The 12,779-nt window shown below is 46.2% G+C and overlaps 4 protein-coding genes across 4 annotated transcripts; 2 read left to right on the top strand and 2 right to left on the bottom strand.

Annotated features, from left to right (window-relative positions):
* Positions 1-3,651: 3,651 nt before the first annotated feature.
* On the bottom strand, positions 3,652-4,836 carry N7443_000345 (uncharacterized protein; the record flags this gene model as incomplete). Its single annotated transcript, XM_056880401.1, has 2 exons — positions 3,652-3,898; positions 4,583-4,836. 2 exons carry the CDS (start codon positions 4,834-4,836, stop codon positions 3,652-3,654), a joined length of 501 nt encoding a protein of 166 aa, XP_056745639.1.
* Positions 4,837-8,846: 4,010 nt separating this feature from the next.
* On the top strand, positions 8,847-10,071 carry N7443_000344 (uncharacterized protein; the record flags this gene model as incomplete). The annotated part of the gene is made up of 2 exons (XM_056880400.1): positions 8,847-9,132; positions 9,188-10,071. 2 exons carry the CDS (start codon positions 8,847-8,849, stop codon positions 10,069-10,071), a joined length of 1,170 nt encoding a protein of 389 aa, XP_056745638.1.
* A 533-nt stretch (positions 10,072-10,604) lies between these two features.
* On the top strand, positions 10,605-11,054 carry N7443_000343 (WD40 repeat domain-containing protein; the record flags this gene model as incomplete). Its single annotated transcript, XM_056880399.1, has 1 exon — positions 10,605-11,054. The coding sequence occupies one exon, from the start codon at positions 10,605-10,607 to the stop codon at positions 11,052-11,054; it is 450 nt and encodes a 149-aa protein (XP_056745637.1).
* A 332-nt stretch (positions 11,055-11,386) lies between these two features.
* Positions 11,387-11,894, bottom strand: N7443_000342 (class I glutamine amidotransferase-like protein; the record flags this gene model as incomplete). Its single annotated transcript, XM_056880398.1, has 2 exons — positions 11,387-11,796; positions 11,825-11,894. The coding sequence occupies 2 exons, from the start codon at positions 11,892-11,894 to the stop codon at positions 11,387-11,389; spliced, it is 480 nt and encodes a 159-aa protein (XP_056745636.1).
* Between the last annotated feature and the right edge of the window lie 885 nt (positions 11,895-12,779).

Here is a 12,779-nt window from a genome sequence, read left to right as displayed (position 1 = left end):
CTAGTTAAACCGTACAGAGTACGGAGCGAACACATAGAAATTGTCGAGGGCCACACTGCTATCGTTATACCTTCTTTTCATCCCTCGCATGCCGTCAACTACTTTAAGCTCGGACTGGACCTGCGAGTTTTACTCATGTACCACTTTGCCTTAGCCTTCCGTTCATTAGATCTTGCGTCCTACATTGATTCCAACTATGTTACAGTTGGTCGGGAAAAGGATGAGCAAATGAAGATGCACAAACTTAATATTCTGATCGAAACCAACAACGGAAAGAGTGACGGGGACCTTACACTAGTGATTGACAGCTATAGGTTGAACCTTGAGGAGGCCAGATAACTTATATGCAACTATGAATTTGAGACTCGGGTTTAGTTTACCTTGTATTCCCTGCCCAATCTATAGTCTGCTGCAAAAGATTTTAAAGTTCTATCATTTGTTTTTACTTTGCTCATGTATCTTCATGCTAGTCCTCTAATCATATTTATCGTCTCCCCCGCCATTGATTAATAGTAAATTTGAGCGTCTGTGCCGGTAGGCTTTATCTGGAGAAGAGCACTATGATTGAAGTGAGATCAATTTAGAGAACGGAATACCTTGTGATTCAAGGTTAAATGGCTCCGGTGGAGTAAAGTAACATCAAACCATACGTCATTGGTCTTTTTGAATATCCATAAGCAGAAACAGATAACGTCCTCCTTGGTTTGTAGTAATACTTGTCAAAAAGAACACGAGAAAAACAACATGGTGGATACCAGTGTGTCTTAGGAGTTGAGAAGAAATGAATTTATGGATGAGAAGGTGGGTATAACTGGATGTAGCGGCACCTTGGTTGAGCCTCTGAGCCAGAGTAGCTGCTATATCCCGGCGTAGTGGGCCGGGGGCTAAAGCATAGAGATCACGATTTAAGACTGACCGCGCTAGTCGAGATGTTAGCCCTTTACATTATCTGACGCATTTTTGAACAACTTCTCCTCCGTATGTCGAGTCTTCTTTTCGGTAGCTATCGGACCTAGCCATGGAAAATCCACGAAACCCGTATCTAATGATTCCTGGCAGCATTTTCAGTTTGCAAAATACTGCACTCATAATAGGGAAAGCGTTAAATCGTTAATATCAGCTTGTAGTCAGGGCTTCCACTTTCGAATGCATCGATTCATAGAGACTGGATGGATTCACATTGTCCTTTATTGAAATTGATATTTCACATATCTTAGTCTAGCTCGCCGGTCGAGAAGCAGCAAAAGCATGTGCACTAGAATAATAGCCCAGCCACTCTTCCGAAGGAATCTCTCTCATCTATAAGCCACATCTTGCACTAGTCGATTTCCAATATGGTAAAGGAACAAAATATTTTAAATTGGTGTGACTATAAAAAAGATAGTTTTAGTAACCTTGGAAGTTGAAGATATATAAGCGAGATAACTATAGCTGAGTTAAATGATTTCGCCGCCGCCGTCCTCCTTCCTCCCTCTCCCTCTCCCGCTCCCTCCGCCTCGGAACGAGTTGAACGGACCTCACCAGGGCCTACCGTCGCCGCCGCCGTGCCGAAATTCTCTCTTCCGTTGTTTTTCTCCCCCTTTTCCTCTTGCCCCTCCCCCGGCGATCAACTCGTCCCCGTCGTCCAACTCAGTTCTATGCTCATTAGGTTCTACCACATGACGTCAAAGCCATGGGCTGCGATGATGGATCACAGAGTCTGCTGAGCCCACTTGAGGTGAGTCAAGTGGTGGATGCATGGCGTTTACAACACCCCCTTAAAAGCTTCAACCTTCGAGACGGCTGATCTTGATTGTTGGAGCGGGAGCCACCAGTGATAGGATCGCACTTCTTCGCAGTGCTTGTGACGAGTAGCCCTCGGGTGAAACTAAGATGAGTCTCAATGTATCTAAAGCTTTGTTCCCTTAATAGTGCATAGCATTAGACTCGCATAACAACGTTCTCAGTGGCATAATTTACAGTCATTCTCGAAATCGGCTTGACCGATAGACACTCAATCACTCTTTTCTGGCCCCACTGCCAAGACCTTAGCGCAGATCACTAATTTGGCCAGTCACAGTAAGTTGAGGACCACTGTAAAATGATGTTTGTATAGTATTGTAAAGCGCTAGTAAATTTACACAATGTGTAAGAGAATTAGGTAAAACCCTGTAGAAGTCGGCACTGGGGTCTCCGCAAAACAATCCGTAGACAAAACAAGATGATTTGATGATTTTAGTTTCCCATTTTTCCTTCTCAGCCCCTCAATATTCCCCCCGGCCTCTGCCTTGCAGAGAGGGTCTCCTTGGCTTAGGGAATATCATAGTAGGCGATAATGTTCGCGAACTCCTGTTTGTCTAGGCCTCTTTTATTTGCAGGCAAACAGCGGCCGATGGCGCAGGCCTTAATAGATCTGCATACAGCATATTTGGATCGGTAGGCAGTCTGATGCACAGTTGACACGGATAGTTATTGCATGGATATTTACCCCTCTTGTAGCTTCAATTGAAACAGCACCATTTCACATGAGAAACGCAAAATATATGCTTATCGATAGTGGCATTCATGGAACCAGTACCATTCGACAGCAATAGCCATGGGGCTCGGATTGGGGAGAACAACAGCTCGATTCGTGCAGGGTTTTATCCTCTTGGTAAAACATGCAAACCCAAAACTTCGGCCTTCACGAACTAATCGCCTCTTTCCATATAGGCCGACCGCGAACTGCCAAGAGTGTGCGTAACCTGGCATTTTCGTACTAAATCCAGGGCCGGTTGGAAAAGGTCAAGCATTTATTTTTGCAGATGGCTCCGGAAATTGGTTTCACTGTCCAAACCCTTCCATTCTTTCTGAAACCCTAGTGTCAAAATCTAATAGCCTATGATACAGTAGAATTCGAAATCAGCTTTACCGCCAAACTCTCTCATTCTCTCTCCCAGTGCCCCACTTCTAGCACGCTATGCCCACTTTGGCCAGAAAGTCCCACCTGTCCTATCCCCGATGTACCTTTAGGTTATCACCAAAAATACCGTAACCCGAATTCCCGGCACCGGGCAAACCCCACTTATCGATATCCTTCTTCGTCCCTAACTCCGCGCGGATTCCTCTCTGAGTCTAGCTTTATCGTCCTAGGGGCTGTAAATCACAAATCAAAAAACGAGACCTTTCTTGTATCTTATCTAAATGATATGAAATTGCCATATTTCTAAAGACTGGCCGATATCATTTCAAGGTTTTTCTTTTGTTCAATCAATATACTGTATGTAGGAGAGGAACTCCCTAATAAAGCCATAATGAGGCCTCAATTCTGCTTTCAAACTATGCTAAATTGTATCATAGAAATAGATAATTGCCATACGAGCGGAAACAATATTGTCCTTCAGAGTGTTGATTTCGTCTTCAATGAGGGTGAGACATAGATCCTCTCTAGCTTCTGCGGGATCACTTATCATCGTACCAGCTCTTATAACGTTTTCACAGCTTTCTTGGATTTGGTAGAAACCCAACGTCATTGCTTCATTTCGAAGGTATTTCCCGAGAAGAACCAACGAGGATAGGTCCCTTTTTAGACTGATCGTATGAATTGTCAGAATAACGATTGATGTTGACAGGAAATTCCAGTCTTTGCAAGTTGCGTAACCCAGGAGACCTATTGATGTTCGAGATCAGGGCTTACAGGGCGTGTTCCATATCCTCAACAATCTTATCGGCTCTTTCAATGAAACCATACAGTGCCTTCGAACTGGTCTTACGATTTTCTTCGTAATCCATCTCTAGTAGCTGGGAGAAGACGGTCATATCAAGGACCCGCTTGAGTTTTGTCTTAAATTGGTCGTCTCCCATGATTTTTGGCGAGGTTACCCCGTGACGGCCAGAAGGGGAAGGGGACGGAAAAGTTTCGTCGACTTCTCTCGTGGTCCTATAAAATTATTGCTATAGTCAAAGATTATAGCATGACTTGCTCAGGAATTAAAGGAAGAAAAATCGAAAGAAAAGGGAAAGGAAAAAAGAGAAAGTCTAATGCGATGAAGCTTAAGTTGAGAAAACAGCACAGAGTTAAGGAAGGAGAATCTGGGCAATTAGGGTTTGCCCGGTGCCGGGAATTCGGGTTACGGTATTTTTGGTGATAACCTAAAGGTACATCGGGGATAGGACAGGTGGGACTTTCTGGCCAAAGTGGGCATAGCGTGCTAGAAGTGGGGCACTGGGAGAGAGAATGAGAGAGTTTGGCGGTAAAGCTGATTTCGAATGTCACTGTAAGAGCAGGCTTGCAGTATCAATATTACTGTTACATCGGCCATACAGTATCATATCTATATATTGAACTTAAGCTGCCATTTCTCATACCTGTATGGTCTATCCTTATCAATATGACTTTTGCAATTACTTGACGATTTGAATACGTATTATTGCTGATTCCTCTTATCTGATTTGCGCGTTACTGCTGTCGAGTGTAGTACATCTCCACATCTATTCACCAGCTATTAAATCCAGTGTATTGACCCTGCCTATATTGGATTTGGCTCTTATGTTCCAGCATGAACATCGAGGGTAGTGATAAGCGATGGGCCCAGCCAGTAGAAGAGTGCCAATCGCAACTAACCAACCAGCTGCGGTGAAGCCATCTCCCATCTTATCAAAACGGACCGCCCAGTATATACCAAGAATAGCACTTCCCGCAACATTAAGGAAGATTAGGAGAAATAGGACAACACATGTTCGGAACCTGAAGATGCCGGCAGGCGACGGGGCCCCAGCAGAGACTGATGCGATTTTAGAGTCTCTCTCAACAAGCTTCTCCAGATGCTGAAGTTTAACTCGGAGTTCTTGAATTTCCTCCTGGAGTCCAACTCCCATTTTTTCAACTTCTCTTCGGAAATCGTCATGTTCTTGTTCAGCATCCCCTCGATGCTAGTTTCACCATGATGGCTTCCCAGTCAGTCATAGATGTAACGAAGATAATAGCTTTTCTTCAATCTGGATTCAACCTACCCGAATAACCCCATGATTAACACCAGCTTGAAAACCAGTATTCGAGGCACCAAACGATATCGAGGAAGCCATGATCACAGAAACAGAAGGCTCCTTGATGTCCAGGGGAAGCGAGCGGGGTAGCATATCAGCCGCAGAAATAAATTTTCTCAAACCCTCTTTCGAAACACACTATTCCTATTGCCGTTACTCTGTCCCTGAACGCCTACCTTGGCAGTAATCCAGTACAATTATAAATGACGGTGTAAAGATAGCATGCGTTGGAAGCTTGTGTGGTCTCGAGGGCTTCCGGAACATTGATCCTGCAAACAAGGCAAATCGAAGAGATATCTGCCTAGTCTTCTGACTATTTGGCCAAAATTCGAACTCTCTCTCCCCATATCAGCGGCAGGATAGATCAAAATCAGTTCCACCAGTCTACTCATATCGATTTAATCTTGAACCCCATACCGAAAGCCTATGCTCTAAGAATGTCAAAAGCAAGAATGGATCACTGGAGCCGGCCCCGCCCTAGCGTCTACCAAGCAGCTAATGCGATACCAGCGCCGCAGCTTCAGATGCAGGTATCCCCATGCCGAGATCTTCTTTGCTGTACATAGGACAGTGTATAACTTCGCGTGGTACAGTATGAGAACCCCAACGAACCCCACCGAACCCCATAGAACCGGGCAGAATATTGTAGTTCCAAGTGATGTCATCACGTTCGGTTTCATTGTCGGCCCGTCATACCTAGGGCTACCCCACTACGGTACCTTGACACCGTCCGAGTAGCACATTCAATCCACAACCACCCCACTTTGTACCGACCAATATGGCACCAAATCTCAAACCCCCACAGCTGGAGCTTATTTATCATATGATTCAGAGTAACTCACTAACGACTTCTCGGATGGCCCATGCCGCCAACTGCAGCAAACAATCCATATTACATATTCGCTCCAACCTCAAAGTATTCGGGAACGTTAGGGCGCCGCGAAACGGTGTTGGACGCCCGCGAAGTATCACGCCATTCATGCTCGAAACCCTTTGTGAATATTTGATGGAGAAGCCGACTTTATATCAGGATGAGATGGCTCTCTTCCTGTGGGACGAATTTGGGAAGCATGTGACAATTCAAAGCATCAGCAGAGCGCTTGCTTCGGTTGGATGGTCGAAGAAAGCAGCTCGACAGATTGCAAAGGAACGAAATGCAGATTTGCGGGACTTCTATCTCCACAATCTATCGTCTTTCAAGTCGTACCAATTAGTCTTCGTGGACGAGTCGGGCTGTGACAAAAGGGCGGGGTTTCGACGGACCGGTTGGTCCCCTCTCGGTGTGACACCAGTCCAAATTTCGAAGTTCCACCGGGATAGACGTTATCAGATACTCCCTGCATATGCTCAGGAAGGAATTGTTCTCCGGCGGGTATTTCAAGGCGCTACCGATGCCAATGTTTTTGAAGACTTCATCGAGCAACTTCTGCAACATTTTAATAGGTGGCCAGGGCCAAAGTCCGTCCTCATTATGGATAATGCTTCTTTTCATCGTACTGAGAATATCCAGCGGATGTGCTTTGATTCCGGTGTTAAGCTAATATACCTGCCCCCTTATTCACCAGATTTGAACCCTATCGAAGAATTCTTCTCCGAGCTTAAGCAATTCATCAAGCGGAAATGGAAGGAGTATGAAGTCAACCCAAACCAAGGGTTCGACGCGTTTCTCGAGTGGTGTGTTGACGTGATTGGATCAAGAGTATCAAGCGCCAAGGGTCATTTTAGACATGCGGGTCTAATAATTGATGAACTCTAATTCCCTCAGCTAGCGGCATAGAAGATACATAATCATCGCCATTGCTTACAATTTCTGGACAGAGGCTCTATTACGTTTCCACAGAAAGCGCCCCAGAATCCACTGTCTTCCCAGTCCCTGAAACGGGGTTCGCCACCAACAATTCCTCGGACGCAATGCGAGGCGGCCTTATCATATAGCTCCGGCAAAGGGTCGTTCATGTCATCAAGCCACTTCAACGCCAGTGTGAGGCGCTCGTAATATTCAACGGGGCTCTCCTTCAAAGAGAATTGAGTTTCCAAAGTCGTCATGTGCCAAATCTCAAGAAGCAAGATTCCGAGCTCGAGAAGTGCTATCTTTGGATCTATATTCTGTTGGGGTAATACGTTCGTGTTGCTATCATCAAACGTTAAAGACACAAATGGCCGGCCAAAATCGATGTGAAGATGGCACCGAGAGGCATTATTGACATCGTTTGTCGGCCGAAGCAGGAAAAATATATCGTCTTTTGACCACACGCTTCGCAGCCACTGTGTTTGTAGGAGTTTTAGGAGATTCGAGGCGAGTTTGAGCGCAAGCAACATCCGAAGTCTTAAGGGAAGAAGAGTGCTAGTGTGACTTGACTTATTATCACAAAGAAGGAGAGCCTTCAGTGTTATCTTGTCGGCTTGGTGATATGGAATTATCGTCTCTTCATAAGAACGCATTGTTGCCATTTTCTGATTTCCAGTGAGTACAAAGGAAATATGTCGCTCCCTGTTTCTGGCCGTTTCGATAGCAGCACAGATGTTATCGACGAAGGTCAACTCAGGGCCTGCGGATGTACTTCCCGGGACGACAAGCTTTACGTGAGACGATTCGGAGGGCCGACTGACAAGGGACAAGTTTGAATTATCATCGCTGTCTTGTTTCAACACCTGCACGGCCGCTTCATTCCACAATGTCTGCCCTTGGAAGGAGCTTGCCGCGAAAACGAGCTGGAAGATAAACATAGGTGCACCTTTTCTAATATGTTTCAAAACGTCTGTAGCGGTGTCGACTCTGTCTTCGAGAAATAGCTTCGCCTCGTGTTTGTTATGACATCCCCCCTTAATCCCTGAAAGATAGCCAGATATAAGTCGCGGGCAAACCCCCGAAACTGGCCAAGAGCGTTTGCAAGCTTCGTCGCTTTTCTGGACGACGAGTCTCCTACCAGTATGCGATTAGACAATATAATCTTTGTAAAGCGATCCAGGGTGTTGGTTGTATCATCAAGGTCTTGAATGGAATCCTTGAGTTCGCTTGCTCTGAACGCAAGTTTCGCTTTTGGAATCAGGTCCAGCCATCTGTTATTCACTTCTTAATTTCGCTTTATAATTCCAAGCAAGTCGTCTGTTGGGTCCTGTTGCAAAATATAAGTTCCGGTAAGCGCAAATTCTGACTATTGAAAATCACTTTTAGTAAACAGACCTTATTGGCAGGCACCAGATCTGAGATATTCCCAGCTGTCCTTCTCACGCAATCATCACACTGTTTGAGCACCCCGGTAAATGCAGCGGCATTTTCTGGTCCCAAATAATCCAGAACTCGATTTTGAACGCATTCATCATTCAAATATCCAACTGGGTCATCATCTACGAGCAGAATATCCTCACATCCGCTTCTGATGAGGATTGACCTAACTGTCTCTGCGAGTGTTTGCTGTTGGAGAAGAAGTGCAAGAGCTAGCTTTTTGACGTAATGCCTCTTCCGAATGCAAAATCTGCCTCTCTGAATGCTGTCTTTGGACAAGTCAACAGCTGCGAAAAGGATCGGGAGAGCCCCAAGCAAAAGACCCGCAACCTCGATTCCTGACATGGGATCCTCTTGACCAGAAAAGAATGAAAAATCGTAGCGAAAAAGAAATTGCGATTCACACAGTTCAGTGACAACAGTATGCCACACCGAGATAGGTCTGGATGCGGGGTAAGACGTGTGTTATCGTGATTGGTTGGACCTTGATATTTGATTGGATAGCGGGGTTATTGTGTTAATCGTGCTCCTGCGCAATGTGACATTCTCTCGAAACCTACAGATATTTTCCATGACAATTTGAGCAACCTGGATGCCTTCAGCCGCGCGATCAAACATGACAGAGGCAACAAAGTCGGAGACACTCGCCGACACAGGCCTTGAGACCATGAAACTTTTCAATAAGGTCAATTCTATTGACAACCCTGCTTCAAATCCAAGACACAGAGCATGGCCCAAGGCCCAATTTGCGGCAGAGGCCGACCGCTTTGAGCTGTGGGCCGTGAATTTAGGTCTTTTCGTATCGGGACATGGCTCTCTGGATTACCGTGTTAGGCAGGCAGAGAGCATTCAACATACATTACAAAGATTCATAACAGCTCTTAACATCTCGTTGATCGAAGGTCAATTCTCTTCTTGGTTGCACTTTCCATAACTAGCTAATGAGAGCCTGGTTAGTGCTCGAGTACGCCGCAGCAAATAACGACCCACCGACAACAGAGTCGCGAGGAGATCCAGCAGACGACCTTTTGAACATAGAGTCCCCGGACGTCGATACAGACTCAGATATAGATCTGCTTCTGGACGATGTAAAAGATCCTATTGACCGACTCTTTAAGCTGTCAATATGGATCCGCAATCCATCATCTAGATTCGCGTCATCAAAGGCGCTACGCCATCAACAAATCGATCCGGAGTCTAACGTTGACTTCCTGAAGGCGGTCAAGAAATTTGACTACGATTATGTCAGCTCACTGTTTTTGCAGTATCGGAAGTCAAGAGTTCGAAAGGAGCATCCGGAGATCTATCCACCAGAAACCAGTGATAAAGATGTGGACGATGTGGACTTTGTGTGGGAGCCAATCCGGACTGTGCTGTCGCAACATAAAGCCAACCTCTTGAAGGACACCGAGTCATTCCTTATCCGTCGTATAGCCCTCGCAAATGTCCGCCGGAGACAGCAGTTTTCCTACTGGAAGAAACATCGGGGAAAGCTCAGTCAACATTCAAAGGCAGCCACACAAAACATAGAGGTACGCAATGGCATGGCTACAATTCGACTCAACATAGATATACCAGCCAACGAAGCCTCAACTGCCTTAATACGCCCTTCCCAATCTGTTACTACTGCTAGTCGTTTGAACGTTCCTCAGTTGAATGTCAGGGATGACCTATCGAATGCGTCTGTTTCCGAGTATGCTCCTTCACTTTGGCAGCCCGGCAAGGAGATTGTGGATTTCCCACCAGCGCCACTCCTGCCACTGAACGAAAGGTTCTTCGAGTGTCCCTACTGTTTCACATTGTGCTCGAGAGAACTTCTAAATGAAAAAGCATGGAAGTAAGGAAGCACATAAACTGGTGTGGCAACCAACCAAACACCGCTAATCGCAACTATAGAGCTCACTTGATACATGACCTACGCCCTTACGTATGCACATATGAAAACTGCAGCAACTCGGGTCAGCTGTACGACACCCGCCAAGATTGGGTCCAACACGAGAACTCTTCGCATAGAAGGGTATTGTGTTGTCCAGAGCACCCAGATCAGACTTTTTCTAAAACCGAAGAATATCAAGAGCACTTACGCAATAGGCACATCAACTTTGGCGACGAGGCCTCTGCGAAGTTAATCAGCAACGCCAGCTTTTCATCCTTAATATCTCCGGATAGATGCTGTCCGATATGCTTATTATCTATCTCTACTGCTACGGCATTACAAGGCCACATTGCACTGCATCTAGAGCGACTTTCATTGTTTTCACTGCCACGATCTGTTGGCGATGATGATGATGATGTAAATAAAGCTGGTTCAGATGAAGCTAACTTTGCTTTTGATGGCTCCAGAAATGAAGACTTCGACGAGGATCTGGACTTCATGGAGAGAGGCGATATAGGACCAGAATCCCCTTCTGGCTTTGGTTTATTGCTGCAGACTCTCGAGGGTCATTCAGATCTGGTTTGGTCAGTAGCCTTCTCGCCCGACGGCCGACGGCTGGCGTCGGGCTCTAGCGATAATACCGTGCGACTCTGGGACACAGCAACGGGCTACCTGCAGTATATCCTTGAAGGCCATTCGGATCTGGTTTCCTCGGTAGCCTTCTCGCACGACTGCCGGCTGTTGGTGTCTGGCTCCAGTGATAATACTCTGCGGCTCTGGGACCCAGCGACGGGCGGTCTGCAGCAGACTCTTAAGGGCCATTCGGACTCGGTTTCCTCGGTAGCCTTCTCGCCCGACGGCCGGCTACTGGTGTCGGGGTCCGACGATGCGACCCTGCGACTCTGGGACGCAGCAACGGGCGCGCCGCTACAGACTCGGATCAAGTGATCGTATAGTGAACAGATTCAGTGCGAGACCCAACAGCCCAAGGTGCAGCTGATGGAGGCGACCAAGAGCAAGCTCGGCGACAGACCATGCTGAGGAGCATTGCTAAACTAGCTTTTACCTGGAAATCATCTGGCAAAATTGCGGATGCCATTAATTTGCTGGGATATTGTCTACCCAATCGGGACCGTGCCATAGAACCTAATCATGCTTGTGTTTTATCAACTGCCAAACCTTGCTTTTGTGGGAAATCGAGGAAGAGACATGGATACGTCCATGGTGATAAGGGCCATAGCTCGTCGATTTCCATGGAATGGCGACGTATAAGAGAGGACTCAATAGAGAAGAAAGAGAAGAGAAGAAAAAGCAAGGGTGCGGGTTGTGATAGTAATGGGAGGGCAGCTTGCCTCAGCAGTAGATCGATTATTGGCTCGCGGTCTGTCGAGCCGTTGTCTCTCTGCTCTATAGATTTGCTCACGAATCATACCAGGTACATCTTCATGCGACTGTAAAATTCCACCGCTCTGCACACATTTGACCAAGCTCTCCAGCTGATCCCGGTAGAGCTTATAGTGTTTTTTCCCGTAAGGATCCTGCCAGCAGTGCGGGCCGAGTTCACAGGACCCAGGACAACGCATCAAAGCATATACCTCTTTCCAGGCTGAGGGCTCTCCAGAAGCTTCTTCCTCAGCATAGATCTGTCGGTCTCGGTCTTGAAGCATTCGCTGAGTAGCAGACGAAATACCTTGTTTATCAGTAGTCCTGCCGCTTACGTTTGAGCTCGAAGCCTTCATGAACCAGATGATTTCGCAATTGCAGCCATCTCGTCGTAATTTTAGCCATTTCCTCAATGAAAATCAAATTTGCATCCAGTCTGCCGCATCGTATTCCCGTTGGATGTTTTCCAAGAAGCGTAGAGTTCCCTTTCGTTGGAACATCTTCAAAGTATAATCAAACTCAACCAACAATACTTTTCCACCTTGGATGTAGATAGGCCGAACGAAGTCCATGGAATTCCAAGATAAGAGAATCGACCAGTGCGCGTGGGTTATTAAATTATGTCAATACGAATACCGCGGTGGATCGGAGATACAATTATCCTTCATGTTTATTACTTATTGAAAAGGGGATGGCTCGATGGCTGTCTGACAATACAGACTGGGCAACAGCAACCAACGAACAACACACACACAACCTGCACGTAGTAGAGGTCGTCCTAGGGGAGGTCGCGAATGTCCTTGGTGAGGCCGTGAGGTCGTACGTGCAATCCTGGACACAGCAATCCTAAATGAGGCCGTACGGTTTTTCCCGACTGAGCCCGTATGGAATGTACTTAATATAGCATGTTGAATGAAAGAATGTAGTGAAAACTGGAATGAATTGGGTAGATGCCTCCCCTCTCTCTATCCTCATGTAGAAGCTGCTGCTTACACCTAAGGTATTCGTGACACCTCAGGCCGCAACTGTATTCATTATGTCATGCGTTCCACCACTACATTATGTAATCTAGAATCCCCCTATATAAATTGGCAGAATCAGGGGTAATACAAAAACAGAGCTTTTGATATCGTTGATTGGTTGCATATAAAACATTCCGACAAATTAGAATCACCGGTGTATCGGAGGGATTGCTGCTTCAAGGTCCCGTAAGTCTTGACATTTTGCAGTTTGAAGCTTAATATCTCGATCCATATCAGAAAGAGCGTGTCCAGGCATGGTTTCAACAGT

This window comes from Penicillium atrosanguineum (assembly GCF_028827265.1).
Source record: "Penicillium atrosanguineum strain IBT 20685 chromosome Unknown utg000001l_segment0_segment0, whole genome shotgun sequence".
In the NCBI taxonomy this organism is placed as follows: domain Eukaryota; kingdom Fungi; phylum Ascomycota; class Eurotiomycetes; order Eurotiales; family Aspergillaceae; genus Penicillium; species Penicillium atrosanguineum.
Note: the sequence above shows the minus strand (reverse complement) of the source record. Positions and strands in the feature narration are given on the sequence as shown.